Source organism: Ursus arctos, unplaced genomic scaffold, assembly GCF_023065955.2.
Source record: "Ursus arctos isolate Adak ecotype North America unplaced genomic scaffold, UrsArc2.0 scaffold_23, whole genome shotgun sequence".
Lineage (NCBI taxonomy): Eukaryota > Metazoa > Chordata > Mammalia > Carnivora > Ursidae > Ursus > Ursus arctos.
Window position 1 is genome coordinate 3,479,547 of NW_026622908.1, and position 17,262 is coordinate 3,496,808.

At 50.8% G+C, this 17,262-nt stretch overlaps 1 protein-coding gene across 4 annotated transcripts in view; it reads left to right on the top strand.

Moving 5' to 3' along the window:
• Positions 1-14,613, top strand: part of PARVA (parvin alpha) — a 162,660-nt gene extending 148,047 nt beyond the window's left edge. Inside the window, exons 11-14 of one of the 4 annotated variants that reach the window (XM_026486801.4) lie at positions 2,148-2,369; positions 2,626-2,727; positions 3,487-3,559; positions 12,629-14,613. In XM_026486801.4, the coding sequence (XP_026342586.1) occupies positions 2,148-2,369; positions 2,626-2,727; positions 3,487-3,559; positions 12,629-12,705 (474 nt within the window). In that variant the 3' untranslated portion in view covers positions 12,706-14,613. Of the gene's footprint in view, positions 1-2,147; positions 2,370-2,625; positions 2,728-3,486; positions 8,089-12,628 lie in introns of those variants that run through there. The other 3 variants (XM_057317622.1, XM_057317620.1, XM_057317621.1) reach the window with 3 other exon arrangements.
• The last annotated feature ends 2,649 nt before the right edge of the window (positions 14,614-17,262 follow it).

Below are 17,262 nucleotides of genomic sequence, written 5' to 3' on the forward strand. Positions count from 1 at the left end.
GCACACATCTCTAAGAACGAGGATGCTGTGAAATAATCACATTACAAGGATCAGATTCAAGCAACTGTAATGTCAAGATGATAATCTATTTAGGTCGAACCACATAAAGTCGTGGATATTTGACTACTTTTGACAATATCATTGGAGTCAAAGAAACATGGGTGTCTTAATATTCTCAGGCTGCTTTTAACGGTCACGTCTCTTTAGTCTCTTTTTAATATAGAACAAATCCTCAGCCTTTTTTTTTTTTTTTTTTTTGCATGACATTGACATTTTTGAAGAGTGTGGGCCATTAGGGTCATAGGATGTTTCTCAATTTTTTTCCCTCATGACTAGATTCAGGTTATGCATGTTCAGTGGTGGGTCCACCCCAGGAACACTGTGCTCTTCTCAGGCACTTTGTCCATTAGGCCCAATCCTGGTGACAGTAACTTCGGTCACTTGGTTAGTCTCCACCAGATTCCTCTACCGTAAAACTCCCTCCGCCCTTATAATTAATCATTATCAGGCGGTACTTTAAGACCGTATAAGGCACCCTGTTTCCCAACCCTCTTTCGTCTGCGATGAACTTCTTAAGTATGGTTTTCGTTTGAGGACGTGGGCCCCTCCTGTTAGGTAAGGCAATTCCCAGGTCTGTCACTGAGCTCTCCCCGACTGTGCGGTGTCTGTACTCTATAAAATGAGCTTTATCTACTCTTTTGGGAGACAGGGAACCCTCTGGAAAAGTGATGCGCCCTCGAGAGGGCTAGAATGAGTTCTGGAATTCCCGCTTCCGTTTTCATGGGTAAGGAGTGTTCGGAGAGGGAGCCTCTGCCAGGCATGATTGGGGTCCGTCTGCAGGTTCAACCACCACGTCATCAGAACCAGCAGTCAGGGATGGGAAGGTCTAGGTCAGTGGCACTCAGAGTTCTGAGTAACCCTGACCCTAACCCAGGGTCCTCCCTTAAGTAGACAAATTAGATTCTTTTATTCTCAATCCATTCCAGCCACCACCAAAAAGAGGCACAGTTAACTAGTTCCGTGGGAGAGCCTTGATTCTGACATAGATGCTGGGGTCTGCTCTCCCACTATCTTCCCTGGTATGGCCTGGGATGAGTCAGGCTTGGCCCTCCCCCTGGAATTGAAGTCCAGCTGAATGGATGCAGGGAGGAAGCTGCTCCTAGGTCAAGTCCAAGACCAGGCAATACACCCATCTTAAAGGCTGGGTCACAGGCCCACCAGTGGGTCATTCAGCAGAGTTCAGACAGTGGGTCCAGTCCACATTCCAGGCGGTTGTATCTAGTTTTAAGTTCCTTGAGATGATTCCAAGAACTCTGACCTCTTAAGAACTGTTTAGCAACTGGGATTTATGCCCATAACGATTTGGGGGCCCCACCTCCTTTAAAAGGTTCTCTAATTTCAAGTATGCATCTGACCTCTAGATCTTTGTTCAGGCCATCCTCTACCCCTGGGAACACCTACTCATCCAAGCGTCCTCCATCCCCAGGCTGCCACTGCCTCCATGAAGCCCACCCCAGTTGCCCAGCTCACACTCTCCTTGCCCTCCCATCAGCAGAAGACCTGCACCTCCCACTTAGCCCAGGAGTCCACTGCCCCTCAGACCAGGTTCCCAGCTGCCCTTGGTGCAAGGGACCAGGCTCTAAGCCTCTTGCTGTGGCCCTCAGCACACAGTCTGCTTTGTCAGTAAGAGCCAGGGAGTTGTATCCTGATTGCATCGCTGTCTTCCCAGATAGTAATAGCAATAGTTACTGTTTAGTAAGTGTTGCCTACATGCCGAACGGTGTTCTAGGCGCTCTACGCGTATTACTCAGTTTATCCCCCTGACAGCCCTACAGAGTAGTTACTATGCGATCATCACCCCCACTTCACAGATGAGAAAAATGAGGCAAGGTTACATAACTTTCTCAAGTCACACAGCTGGTAAGGAGGACAGCTGGAGGCCTAGCTCCAAAGCCCACGTTCGCACAGCTACACTGTGCTGCGTCTCAAACAGCAATAAAGTACAGGGTGAAACAGGAGAACGCCCAGGCCTACAGGACACTAGACTTCTGTCCCTGTTGACAAAGCAGAAGTCACCCTGCCATGGGTCTTGGACCCCCTTTCCCTCCCCCGCTGCCCCACCCTAGCTACGCCTGTTTATCCCTCAGCTCTCCATTCGGGCAGAGCCACCTCCAGAAGCCTTCCCTGTCGTCTTCAGTGGAGGGCGAGGACCTCTGTCACTGTCACACAGGCCAACGTGCTTCCCTCCATCAGAGTGGCTGCTGCCTTTCCTCCGCATTGTCTCCCCACTCGACTGGAGCTCCTCGAGGGCAGGGGCCGCACCTGACCTATCTCTGCGGTGCCCGGGCCAGATCAGGGCTGGGTACAAGGTCAGTGCTCAGGACATGCTAGAGCCGCTGAAACCAGGCCCATGGGCGGTGGCTCCGTGCGGGGCCAGCCAGATGTGGGGTGGGCCTGCCGCAAAGCAGGCCTTCCTGCCTCAGGCCACCGTCCCTCACCCCGGCCAGCAGCCTGCCTGGGGAGGTAGCCTTCGGGGCGCTGACACGGCGACGGATGAGCCCGCCCGGAGAGGTCTTGCCTGGGTGCTCCGGGGCCCAGTGCCTTCAGCTGGCCTTCTCCCTCCAGTTTGCAGATGGGGTGTACCTGGTGCTGCTCATGGGGCTCCTGGAGGGCTACTTCGTGCCTCTGCACAGCTTCTTCCTGACCCCAGACAGCTTTGAACAGAAGGTAAGGGGACGGGACCTGAAGGGAGGCCCCCAGCCCACGTCCCAACTCCCCCGCCCACACCTCTGCTGGGGCCATGCGGGGAAAAGGCAGCGGCTTCCCATCCGCCCAAGCCTTCGGCAGTTGGATACGGGCCGGTTCTGAGGAACCGCTGAGCTGGGACGGAGCTACCTGCAGACCCCTGAGCATCGGGAACAGCTCTCCCTTTGCTTTGTGGTCCGGCCCTGGCCCCCTAGCTGTACGCGCGTGCCGGGTGCACAACCCAGCCTCATCTCTCCCCAGACAGGACAGGGAAGGTGCCTGCAAGGCTGGCCAGACCTGAGGCTCACGCTTAGCCTGGTTCTGATGCTTCTCACGGGCCGCCCCAGCCTGCCCGCTAGGCAAAGGACATTTGGTCCGAAGCAGAAACCGCTCTCTGCCTCTTGAACACGTCTTGCCATCTGATCCTTCCAACTGTGCGCACTCAGATCCCTAAGTTTCACGTCCTGGCAGTTAACACGGGAACACAGTAGGACAGAAGGATCTTGAACTTTACAGGAACGTTTCACCAATAGCCAGCTGGGACCAGCCAGCTCACGCTCGGCACGGCCTGCCCATCTTGGTCGCTTTGTCTCTCCTTCACATTAGGGCCCCGTTTTTACCTGTGCCTGTGCCCCTCCAGCTGTAGTGCCGGCTCCTTCGCTTCCCAGGGTCAGGAGCCGGGAGCCCCAAGGGTCCAGGAATCCGGGCACAATGACACGGGCACCGCATTTCTCTTTCCAGGTATTGAATGTCTCCTTTGCCTTCGAGCTCATGCAAGACGGGGGATTGGAAAAGCCAAAGCCACGGCCAGAAGGTACTCTGCTCTTCCCTGGGTTTGTGACAGGACGGAGAGACCCCGTCGCTGCACATGAGTGTTCAGGGTCCTGGGCAAGATCGTATTTGACGTCAGGGGAAGGGTTTCTTCTCTGAGGTCTTCTTTGCCGTGTGTCTGGGGAGGTGGGACAGGGCATAGCTGCTCAGTCCTAGAGATCCTCTGTGAGCTGCCGATAAGGATCCCCGTGCATGGGATTGTGGGGGAGGGGCCACAGGAACTGCCCCGTGCCTAGTTTCCAGGTTCTTCTGTCCCTGGACCGGGTGCTGACCTGTCACATAGCTGTATCCCAGCCAGGCAGGGGGAGATGCAGGAGTCCTCGCCGGCAGCTCTGCTCGCAGCATAATTGCCTCTCCTGCTCTTTGCTCACTCCAACTCTGCCGAAAGAGGAGCCCTGATTTGTTGGGTTCAGATTACAAATATGAGACTGAATAAAAATGCAGAAGGAACAGACTGCTCCAGCAGCCCTCCCGTGCTCATACTTGGAGCTGTGTGCATTTGTGCATATGGGAGGCTCGTCTCTCCTGGGAGTCTTCTTGGTTGGACGATTATTGACTTACTGACTGAAATATTCCATTTTATCAGCGCTGGTGAGTCAACACTGTGTTGCAGATAATTTTCTGTTTTCCATCCGTGGGCCCTTTTGCTTGCACTTTCCTAGTTGTTTGAAGGAAGGCAGACAAGCAGGGATGGGGTGTGTCCCCTCCCCATTGCTTGTGCCTCCACCCACACCTGCACATCGAGGGGGGCACGTGCTGTCCAGGGGCGCAAGACCCCATCGATGGTGACATGCCACGAGGGGTGGGCTGTTCCTGACTTCAAGGCATTTGCCGCCCTCAGGGGAGAGAAAAGGTGCACCCAGCAACCACAACAGAATGACAGTTGTGACAACTGCCATTGAAAGAGGTACGGCTAAGAGAGCAAGAGAATGGAGGAGGCGCCAGCACTTCCGTCTGGGCAGAGGACGGTTTGATGGAGGTGGTGGCAGCGGGGCTAAGCCGAGAGGATCAGACAGGACTTTTGTATTTGGAGATTGGGAGAGGGGAGCCACCCCAGATAGGAGGACAGTGTGAGCAAAAGTCCTGCCTGGGGGAGGGAGAGGGGCTCCGTTTGTGGGACAGTGGAGCCTGTGGCTAAGCTCCTGACAGCCCTGGATCCAGTCCCTAGCCTACCAGCTGTGGGGCCTCAGGCAACTTACCTACCATCTCTGAGCCTACTTTTCACGTCTATAAAGATGGTGCGCGGAGGGACATACACGTGACAGGATTCACTGTGACGGTGACCAATGCGTATCACGTGCCCCTGGTAATGAATGCAAACACTTGCCTGTTTGGCTGGAAGATTAAGAGTCTGAACTGGGTAAGAGTTGGTGAGGATGAAGCGAGCTGGTTTAGGTCCTAGAGGGACTTGATGCCGAGGCAGAAAGTTTGGACTTTATTCTGTAGGCAGTGGGAGACACGGAAGCTTCTTTCTTTTTTTTAAAGATTTTATGTATTTGAAAGAGTGTGTGAGAGAGAGAGAGCATGAGCAGGGGGGAAGAGCAGAGGGAAAGGGAGAAGTAGGCTCCCCACGGAGCAAGGAGACCGACGTGGAGCTCCATCCCAGGACCCCTGGGATCACGACTTGAGCCGAAGGCAGCCGCTTCACCAACTGAGCCACCCAGGCACCAGACAATGGAAAGTTCTTGAGCAGGCAAGTGACGTGCTCCGAGCTCTGTTCCAGAGAGATCCTTTGGAAGGCCGAGTGAAGAACAGAGAGTTAGCTGTGGGGCAGCAGCAGCAGCACTGGGGAGCCCAGGAAGAAAGCAAGCTTGGTAGGGGACATAAGGATGTCAGCGTTAGTCAGAAAGCTGAGGCATTGACCAAGCGGACTGGAGTTTGGGGAAAAGATCAGGGCTGCAGTTATGTAATCAGAAGTCTTCCACTTAGTGGAAACCCAACAACAAGCAAGCATGCGGAGAAAAGAAAAAGGTTAAGGACACTATCTTGCGGGAATGCCTTTACCTGAAGCTGAGGGGAAAGCAGGGAGCCTGGAGGAGAGAGGTGGATTGTGAGGACACGGGCTGGGTCCCCGTGTCGTGCCTCGTCACAGACCTCGTTAACCTGGCCCCAGCCAACAAAAGCCAATCCCTTATTCTCACTTACCGTCACCTGTTCTAAGCGCCTGGTCACTGCCCAGGGCATCAAGCAAGGTTGGTGTCCTTCTAGGGGCCCTCTCAGGCCAAGGTCACTCCAACCATCCTAATGTCGTCAGGAAAGGACTTTGAGCCCTGCGGCCAGATGACAAACACCCCTTCAGAGTAAGAGAGACAAACACCTCTTCAGAGTAAGAGAGACAGCAGGAGAGTTCTGGCCAGCATTTCTGTTTCCATGTTCTTGAGCCACTTAATATGAAACTTCCTGGTCATGAATCAGAAGTACTCCCCCCATACATCCATTGTCAGGCCTTTATTTCCCTCGGAACAGACAGTTTTCCCAGTATCAATTAACCTATAGGGACATTTCAGCATTTAGAGGACATTTCTTGTACAATTACTGACTGAACTGCTTAATATGAAACTTCCTGACCCATAGCAATGGAAAAACCCATCTGTTTTATTTGTTGTTACACTGGGCATCATGCCCACGCTGAAAATTTCCAGTGCGTAAAGGAGAATGGAAATGGCACGTCGTGAAATCGTACTTTGTAAGGGGTATATACCCCAGCAGCCCCTCTGGTTTCTGCGCCTCTCCCTGGAAAGTGAGATTCAGTGGTGAATTTACGCTGCAGATTTTACAAAAGGTGCCAATGTGGGTAATTCTTTGAGGGTGTTTCAAAATCAGAGTGGCTGTGGTGGAGACATTTTTCATGGCAAAGGTTTTTAAGCTCGGGGAAGTGCATTCTCCGCCATGCTGTTTGACCTTCAAATTTCCATCGTACCTTGAAATCTCCTGGGAACTGGGTGTGCACCCCAGATGACTTTTGCTGCCCAGGCTTCATCAACCTTTAGGAGCCCGAGTGTTAGCACCAAGTTCACGGCCAATGAAGCAGGTGAAATCCTGGCATAAAGCTGGTGGCTTCTTATTTAGGACATCACACCACCTGTCTTCCAGTGCACACGCCTACCCCGTTATTATTCAAGTGACTCCTCGCCAAATGTGGTGAAGACTCCGGCATGACAGCCAAGTGGGGACGCAGAGGGAATCTAGTACTCGCCAGGAATGAAGCCTGTCGGTCAGCCAGCAGGCTGATGGGGTATCTACAATTCAAAGAGTTGGAAAAGTTGGGGCCAGACTTCAAGCAATGCTAAAAAATCCCAGGAAGGTGATAGAAGCTGAGGTCCAAGTGATCAATTCATTTTGGGAAGGCCTTGGTTAGTGGCTGGAAATAGCGAAAAGAGTTCCATTTCTCTTGCCCATTCCCTGAGGAGAATAGTGTGCAGACCAGATAGTGGCAAAAATTTCAAACTGATGATATCAAGTGTTAGCAAGGATGTGGGGCGACTGAAAACTGCTGGTGTGAATGTAAATACAACCATTTTGAACGGTAGTTGGTCTTCATGTAATAAGTTGAAGATTGGCGCTACCTTCTATGGTAGACAGAGTGATGGCCCCCAAAAGTCTCACACCCTCATCCCCAGGACCTGATAAGATGTCACCTTACATGGCGAAGGGGACTTTGCAGATGTGACTGAGTTGGAGTGTCTGGAAATTTCCAGTATAATCACAAAGGAAGTGGAAGGCTCAGTATCAGTGTGAGGTAGCAGGAGAAAGACTCAAACAGCCATCTGTGGCTGCGGATAGAAGGGGCTACAAGCCAAAGAATGCAGGCTTCTAGAAGCTAGCCCCTAGCAGCTAGAAAAAGCAAGAAAACTGATGCCCCCTAGAGTCTCCAGAAGAGATCGCAGCCCTGCGGATGCCTTGATTTTTATCCCAGGGCAGCCCATTTTGGACCGTGACCGTGAGAATTCTAAGATAACAAATTGGGGTTGTTTTACGCCACCAAACCCATGATAATTTGTTTACAGCAGCAGTAGGAAAGTAATACAGCATCTGCTGCAGTAACCTCGTTCACAGGCATGCGTGTCCACACACCAGGAAACTAGCCCAAGACCGTCCACGATAGCCGACACTGGTCTGCACACCCTGACAGACTAGATGTGTTGGGGTAGAGTCAGACCGTGGATTAATACCCAACAGTGACAAAAAATGAACTGAGAAATCGGGGGGGGGGGTGGCGGGAAGGACTTCTAGCTACTGCAGCGTGAAAAGGTCAGTGATACTTCTCTGCAAAAAAAGCAAGTATAAAGCTGGACACCAGGATCCCGCACGACCGCTTCAAGGCACTAAGAATGGACTGTAAATCAGCTTAAACCGAGACCCACTTATTCCCAAAGAACTAGAAAATTAGAGCTGGATAATTATAGTTCTGTCTCAATGAAACAAACGACACCTCGAAATTGTTTAAAAATGAACAGCTCACACAACATAGATGAATCCCATTAACATGATTTTGAGTAAGAAAAAGAAAAATCACAAAAGAATACACGTAGCACGATCCCACTGGTGTAAAGCATGAAAACAGGCCAAACTCAAACCGGCAACGACAAAGAAGTGCAAGGAAATGACCACTGTACGAGTCCAGATAGTGGCTCTCTGCCGGACGCGAGACGTTTGTGACCGGAACGCGGAGAGGGCGGGGGCACTTCCAGGGCACTGACAATGTTCTGCCCCTGTCGTGGGTGCTGGTTACCTGGGGGTTCTCTTTCAAGCATTTAAAACCTCACATATATGTTCATGAACTTTTCTGGATGTTTGTCACCTTTCAACTTTGTTTGAATTTGTACAGAAAAGAGCAAGATCCCCAGATAGGGTCCCAGGCCAACACCAATATGACCCATCTCCAGAGGATGGGTCCTAGTGCAGTGGGGAATAGGGAGCAGCAAGGTCAGCCAGGCAGAGACCGAGCGTCAGCTAGCTCCATCAAGAGCGGGATGGGGGCCGCACTCGCCCCGAGGAGCTGGCCTGTGACCGCCCAGTGTATTCCAGCCCCCACCACCTGGGGGCACTGAGCTGCCAGCTGACTTCCTACCCGGCTCAAGGGATCTGGGGACCCAGCAGGGAAGCTTCCGAGAGAGGGGCTCAGCAACTGCCCCAGACTGAGACGAGGGACACTGGTGGCACGAACAGGTCCATGGAGGGCATGGCCACACAGGGCCCTGTCCCTCTGAGTAAAGATGGAGTTTCCACTGTGAAGAGTTACCCTCCCCTTCCTCTGACTTCTGCATCATTTAAAGAACCATAAACTCATTTCGGATGGTCATCTAATGAACAGGAAGAGACACTAATGCCACCAAGCGAGAGGAACAAAAATGGAGCCTTTTCCCCTTGGCCAGAGGCTGTTTTCTCCTTGGAGTAGCCTTGGGTCTGATTTATCTCTCCCCTGCTCACAGCGAGCTAGCCAACCTCTGCTCTGGTTGTTTCTAAACAGGAGCCCCACCATCCAGACTGCTCCCAGAGAGGGGCCCTGGGCCAGCACGCAGAGGCCATCAGAGCAGTACTGAGTTACTAATCACATAGTTTATTTGGCCAGGGCTTTCAAGAGGCTCTGTTTACATAGCATGGAGTCACAGGTCATTCCCAGGAATCCAGAGCCCCTCTCCTGGCTGAGATAGCCCATCTACTGACCTGCCTGTAACTGTATGACAGTTGGCTTTCCTGATAAGGTGATGACCTGGAGGAAGCAGGAACTCAGGTTTCCTAGGGCCTAGTCTATGTGAATGGCACCCCCCCCCCGGAGTTGTGCAGTACACATACTGCACAGCTGTACACAACAGCTCTGTTAACAGGCAAAGATGGGAAAGGGGAAGGGAACTAGCATTTAGGGAGCCCTTAATGTGTTCTAGATGTTTTTCATAAAACCTAATTTTACCAGTGAGAAAACTGATTCAGGGAAGTTAAATGACTTTAACTGGGTTACACAGCTATCATGAAGATGGGCTTCAAACCTTAGCGGGCCTTAAAATTAAATGGTCAGTTTGAGACATTCTCCCATCATGTTGGACATTTTCCTTCTCCAGAAACCTCAGAACTCACCTGTCCTTAAAAGGGAAAAACAAGTCCTCCTGCCTCCATCCCTATCCTCCATCAGGCCCCCAAGTTCTTCCTTTGTGCCCAGGCCCACTGCCTCCAAGCCTCATCTGCCCATTCTGTGGGTAATACTTTGCCTCCCCCTGCACATGGCTTTGCTCCCCCCCAAGCCACCAGTTAGAGCCACGTTCCCTGGGAACTCTTTCCAGTTTAACCCTCTTAGGAGCATGTAGCCCTTCTGGCAGTCTCCTCTTCCTGGAATTTTCTTTCTTGGCTCGCACGACACTGGGCAATCATTCATTCATCTAGCTATCTATTCACACCTATTGAGGTCTGTGCATGCCAGGTACTAGGCTAGGTGCTGGAGCAAGCAAGACCGGCTGTCTGCGATCAAGTCACAGGCCGTCCGGGGAAGAGGCAGACTAGATCAAATGAGCACACAAATCACCGATTTAGAACTGGAGTGTGTGCCATGAAGGAAGAGCAGGGGGGCTTCGAGACCATAAAGCAGGGTACCCTCACCCAGGCCAGGTGTCAGGAAGGCTTCCCTAAGGAGGTGGTGCTTTGAGCCAAGGTCTGCAGAAAGATGAGGAGTCAACCATCTGGGGAAGGTAATCCAGTAGGCACACAACGTGTGCACAGGCCAAGATGATGGAGAAGTGCAGCCATTGGGACGAAGTGAAAGGAAGTCCGTGTGACCCGTGCAGAGTGAACGAGGGAGAGTGGGGCATGAAGTGAGGCTGGGAAGGTGGGCTGGGTTCACATCATGCCTTGCAAAGTCATGATTTAGGATTTTGGACCTTAGCTTAGGTGAAATGGTTGTATGGCCATACAAGTCATGAGCTGTACAACTTCAAGGGGCACCATTTATGTTGTGATCTATGGTAATGATGCCCTGGAAATGTGAATGACGTGCCCTGAAGTTGTGCAGTGTGCATCCTGCACAACCATACCCAGAGACTAAATAGTCTACCTACAGTGGGTCACATGGATTGGAGAGGGCAAGAGGCTTTAAGAGGCCCAGTTAGGAGTGTTGCCATGGTCCCAGTGCCACCCTACCACCCCCTTCCTGCTCACTCCCTTGCTGAGCTCACCTCTGTCCCTCTCTGCTTTCCAACAGTTCCTTCCCTAACTTCTTAATGTTTGACTTGAGTGGAATTTAAGAACTACTCAACATCAAGCAGTCAGGGAAAAGCAGGAATCAGCCTACAGGGCATAGGACTCCACCTGACAGGGAACTCCTTGGATGGGCAGGGCAAGGTGGCAGGGTTTAGCCACCAGAGAGGGTCTCATGTCAAAGGAGGCTCAGTATGTGCCTGAACTGACATGGGAGCAGAAAGGGAAACTGAGCTCCAGGCCTCCCAAGTGGTCCCAGGAAGACCATGAGCACGTCCATCAGCCAGAGAGCTTAGAGCAGGGTCCAAGCCCAGCTGGGATGAGGCCGAAGGGGAGAGCAGGGGGTGGTCAGAGGAGTCCTAAGGGGGTTTCCCAGCCCCAGGCCCTCAGCTTGTGGCCCAGTCAGTGTCAGTCTTTGCAGAGCCTGGGCCCCAGGGCCTGAGCGCGCCTAGCTGTGGCAGCCCCAGCTGCACGGGCCCCAAGGCTAAGACCTGGGGGCCACAACCCAGCCTGTTGGAGCCACTGGCCTCTTGCTCTGCCTGATCTCCAAGAGTCCCTGTTCCTACTGACCCGGGTGTGGGTATAGTTCCGACATCCTCCCCAATCCCTTCTTTCCCAGTGGCTCAGCGGGAGCTCTCCCCGCTTCGAATCCCAGAGCATTTATTATTTTCTTGTCCTTCATTTCCTTCATCTGACCTTCTGCATAGTTAGGTTTTTAAAAATCATTCTTACTGTGCAAAACATCACATATACAGAAAGGTACATAAGATATCAATGTTGAGGTCTGTGAAGTCTCACCCCGCAAGCCACCGTGTAACGATCCCCCAGCTCCCAGGTACTCCTTCCAGCTACGTAATCCTCAGCCTTCTCCCTAAAGGTAACTGCTGTCCTGACTTTTATAGTCATTGGGCTTTCGCCTTTTGCTTTGTCCTTGGCTTTTCCTTATTTTTTATCTAAATATTCACTCCTATATAGTAGGCAGAATGCTTTTTTTATGTTCTCTCTACTCCCTCTCTTCAAAGGACAGCTGTTCAGGGGAGTGAGTGCGGGGGTGACAAGACCAGGGAGGGGCGCCTTGTAGGGTGGAGGAGCTGGCAGAGGGGTCAAGGGGCAACCAGAGAAGAAAGTGACTGGTAAATAGAAGGGGAGGAGGGAGGAAATGGTTGAATAAAGGCTGGGGAACCCATGGCAGAACTCTCCTGAAAACACCAACTCCCAGCCTCAAACCCAGCTGCCTTGCTCGGTCCTCCACCAGGAGCAGTCTGTCCCCTGATGACACCTGTTTACTAAGTACTCCCTGCCAGGTGGGCTTCCGTGCCCTCTGGGGCCCTCCCTTCCTCCGGGAGAGGCAGCTCTGCCCTCACTCCCCACCTGCCTCCCCCCACCCCCGCTTCTCCCCACCGCTCCTGGCTGGCTCAGTGGCACGGACTGAAGGCAGCGGAGCCCCAGGCACAAGTGAGACTCAGGAGACAGGAAAGGGGCCCCTCACCTGGGGATGTCGTTTCCAGAGCAAAGCCTGTAGGCTCTGGGGTCTGCTTTCAGTGAGAGGCGGGGACTCCCCTCATCCCCGCCTAGCACCACTGGCCCTTGCAGCCGCCGCCTACTCCGAATTCTTACTACCCTACACACTGCCCATCCTTCCCCACCCACCTGCCTCTGGGTGTCTGGTGGGGGAGGCTCTTCTCTCCCAACAGGACTGGAGGCTCCTCAGGAGCACCAGATGATGTGCTGGGGGGTGAGGGGCAGGGCACCCACCCCAGGACCAGGCCGGGCACACGAAGTGGGTGGTAGAAGGAGGGGGACGAGGACGCCTGCTGTGCGCTGCGTGGCCCCACTGAAGCGACGTGTGTGTTTGTTTTCTACGCAGACATTGTCAACTGTGACCTGAAATCCACACTGCGAGTGTTGTACAACCTCTTCACCAAGTACCGGAACGTGGAGTGAGGGGCACACCGGCCCGCTCCCCAGCCGCCTCCGCCCGCTTGTCCCCATGCCCAGCTCTGTGCTCCCCACCCGTCCGGCTCCCGCCCGGGGCGGCAGGGCTGAAGTTAGGAAGGAAAGGATCAGTAGCTCAGGGGGCTGACTCGCACCCCCCAGGCCCTGGGGCTAGGTCCAGATGTCCTCAGCGTGATTTGGGAACCAGTTTAGGCACAAGAGACTCCCCTGAGAAGATGAAAATAAAGGTAATAGTTTCCAGTTAACGGTCGCAAACTATGTGCCGGACACCACGCTAAGTGCTCCGACGCCCTCAGGATTCCCACGGAGGCAGGTATTATAATCCCCTTTTACAGACAAGGAAACCGAGGCTTGCCAGAGGCTGGCGTTGGTTTTTCTTCTTTGAACGTGCTCATTGCCAGCTAGCCCCTCCCATTCCACCCCGCACGCACGCGCTCTAGTTGTGGGGGCGGTGTGTGCACCTGCGTGCAAAGATGGCGGAGCCCCCTCCCCCAGTCTCACCACTAGGCGGGCTGGGTCAGGGCTCAGTGATTCACACTGACATCGGCTAATCCACTTTAACTCAATTAATTGTGTGTGTGTGTGGCACAAGTCATGTCCCTCAACTACTTTGTACAAATGAAAATTACTCTTAATTCCTTCAGATTTGTAATAACCCCATACTCTGGTTTCAGGGTGACATTTGGGAAGAATTCTGTTTAAAATTAATGGAGTGGCACATTCTGCAGCCTTTTTGCTTGATTGCATGTAATGGAAGTGCCCTATATTTTCCTGCAAAATAAGTACTCAATTCATTATCGTTAGGCAAATGTACAAATATACTCAGGCACCACGGAGAGCTGGGCGCAGGCCCACGTGAGCAGGGCTTAGGAAGTAGGGCTCTTCAACAGAGACCCTTGAACTTTAAAGAAAGGAACTCCTTTTTGCCTTCTAATTGATCATTTAGACCATTTCTGGCTAAGTCTGCCCACATGCAATTACCGGCTAATTGAGGCAAGGAAAAATGTAAGTCATTTAGACCCAGGCCGAGCAGTCTCCTTGCGTGGGCTCACTCGCGGGCTTGTGGTTACTTGTATCCCCTCTCGGTGAACCCAACTTTGAAATACAGGGCTCTGCTTGTCCCAGGCTGCTGGGTGCTGTGGGAATAGGAAAGGGGCTGAAGTAGGAGTGACCAGGACAGGAAGCATGGGGAAGCTTTGGCATACTTGACATATGGGGGGGGAATACCCCCCAGACAGAGGGATAGGGCTTGTAGTACTTAACACTTGCCCTTAAATTGACCAAGGCCTTGGGGTAAATAATAATTCGTTCTGCTATTACATCTTCATTATAGGATTTTCCTAAATATGCCAGATCGTCACCAGGCTGGATACCCACCCATAGTCTGTGCCTGTCTTGCCACTACGTTCAGCTCACTGCCCAAAGCCCACCTCTAGTTTGAGGAATTCATCTGGATCTCTGTCTCCGTCACCGCCCACCCCCCTCCCCCCGAGTTAGGCCTCCCATATTGTCCCAAACATTTCCTTCCAGCTTCGAAACATTTCCTGCTGTCTACCTGCCATGACTCAGAACCCATAAAATTCAGATACACCACATATTTCTGTGGATATTTTGCTCTAAGAAAATAATCGTTACTCAGCATAATGAGCTTTTAAGATAGAAAGACAACGCAGGCTCTTGTGCCAATTTATGGAAAAGAATACAATTCTTTTTACATGATTACCGAAATACTACGTTTTTCATTAGGAAGCACTAAATAGTGTCATATTTCTGTTTGCGCTCATTTAAATTCCTGATAGCAAATCAAGATAAACCATTGCTTTGTGTCCTTGAGCAGTCCGAAAGCGGGATGAAATAAGAGGAATGCATTCATTTAAACACGCTTTGCTGTACGAATTTTGTCTCCTTTGTTGTCCTTTTATTCTTTACATTCAAGCTGCAAATGTACGAAGTACAAGGGGCCTCATGAAGAGCACCCCTTTTTTATTTTGCGTTTACATGGTAATGGAAACACATCAGAACACTGGGAAGGTTTTAAATCACTGGTCTCGAGATGGAGGTCTCTGCCTCGGTCTAGAAGCCTAAGGTTTGGATCTCTCATCTGGAGGTTTTCCTTTAGATTCTAGAATCTCCAGCTTAATACACAACAGTGTTTTTGAAGGCGGAGAAAGGCGTCAGAACAATAAATAAACCAAACTCCACCGTCACCTCTTAAAGAAAAGAAAAGAAAAAAGAAAAGAAACCAAGTCTCTGTGGGCTTGCTAGGTTTTGTTGTTGTTATTGTGCCTTTTCTCTTCTACATTCATCGATATTTTTAGTAGTTCGTATATAAGTGGCACAAAATTCAGAAAGCATGAATGGGTGTCTAGTAAAAAACCTAAGTCGGCCTCCCTCCCCTCCCCCAGCAGCCAATAACCTTCCCCAGAGGCAACTATTTGGATCTGTTTTGCATATTCATTTCCAGAGATTATCAGGCCATAGAAGGCATCAACACACATATAAAATCATTTTTTTACATAAACAGCATGTTAGACATACTGTCAGGCACATTGCTTTTTTCACTTATTGTATCTTGGAGAGTTGCACTGGACATTAAATTTTTTTTCAAGTGAGACTATGAATACTTTATAAATCCAAATGCACACCTCTGGTCTGCTTGAGCTAGGAAATGAAAGCCCTCCCCTGGAAGGAGGGAATGCTGCCTGGACAGTGACTTCAGACGTTGAAACTGAGAGCGAGTGGGTAGTGGGTCGGCGGTCAGGGGTATGTGACCAGAGACATTCTCAGGCAGCCTATACTGAATTTTTCTTTTTTTTTTGAAAGGGCTCCTTTAGATTATTATGGTGAATGTGTACAATTTGATGAAGTTTTCATTTGTACATATCACTACACCTACTAATTTGTAACCGACTAAGCAAGTACTAATGGTTAGTAAATAGCGTGTGGATTCTGCTACAAGCCTATGGCCCTGCTCGTCTGTTCTCTCCGAAAACTCCCGTTTCCCATGTTGCAGGCCCAGAGTTGGCGTTCCCAAAATCTGGGAGAAGACTCTTTATCAGCACATCATCAGTGTCGCCTTGAGTTGGTTGCGATTTGCAATGGCTATAGTCAGCCCTTTCTAATTACGAATTACTGTTAGCTTAGCTTTATCATTATCAGTGTATTTTGTTGTGGGGCGCTTGGTTAACCCTACGTAGCATACCCAAGCGTATTTGCATCAAAAGTCTTCTCGAACTGTTATTTTCCAATAACCAGACTCGAAGACATGTATACATTGTGGTTCAAATATGAATTGTCCACACTCCAGTGCTAAAGTAAATGTATACATAATCCACTTCCCCCAAATCACCACTAATTTATTTTTCCACTGGAAAATGAGACTAGATGGAGTCAGTAGGTCAAGAAGTTTTGCCCTAAGTGGGGGCTGATCAAACATAATTTTGAGACCCACTGCGTCCACTGCAGCTCCACCTCGGGAACCCTACCTACCTAAACTATCCTAGCTATGCAAGAGGGATAGGTCCTGAAACCTTCACTCGTGCGAATATGGCGTGCAATACACCCCCCCCCAAAATTCACTTAGGTCTATTGGAAAATTCAAGAGAATACTAAGAACAGGAGAACTGCTTTGAAATGAAATGTCATGTAGGAGGTAGACTCGCTCAGCCACTAAGGGACCTGTGTCCACCCACCAGCTTCCCACCACTGGCAGATTCAAGTCTCAGCAAAAGACAAGTCCGTGTGTGCAAGCTGCTACCACGATAACTCCAAAGACCGTAGCTGCAAACACCAAGGGATATCTGCAAATACCAAATTTTGACTGTTTTTCCCTTTCTTTTCCCTGAAAAATCTAAACCCAGGCTAGCTTCACAATTTGCTCACACACCCTGTGTTGCACATGCGAATTCGTGCGTATGCATCCACGAGCGTGCTCCGCGCAGGCCAGCAGCCCCCACCCCAAGCCTGACAGTCTGGAGTTTTGGACTTCCCAAGTCAGAAGCCATTAGTGAAGCAGGTCTCCAAGTATATTTGCAGGATGTTAGTAGATGTTAAGCGAAAAAAAGTCACATTCAAATATATTTGGGAAATGTGAGGCTAAAGAAAAGTAAACTTGCTTTTTATAGCTTTGGTTTTATTTTTTTTGTTTTTTGTGTTCTAATTGGAGTACATCTCAGAGTTTCCTACACGGATGCGTATTATGACCCTCTACAGGGAGACAGAGCACATCCAGATTACATCTGACCATGGGACCTATGTGCCCCCTGAGAAATGTGCAGGATGAGAGCTCTGTGGAACACATCGGTTCGTTTAGCCAGTGCCAGATAGTCAACAAGTATGTGCCGAGCGTCTGATGTCTTCAGGGTGCCGTGTCTGGTGGCGAAGGAGGCTCCCTTGTGGAGCTCACTCAAGGAGAGGCATAAAAAATCATCACAGATCAGTGGTACCTACAAATGGTGAGGGCCACGGAGGACAAAGAAAACTATGGAAGAGGTCCCACTAGGTTTTGACATCAAGAGAGGTCTCTGGCAAAGTGAGGTTTTCAAA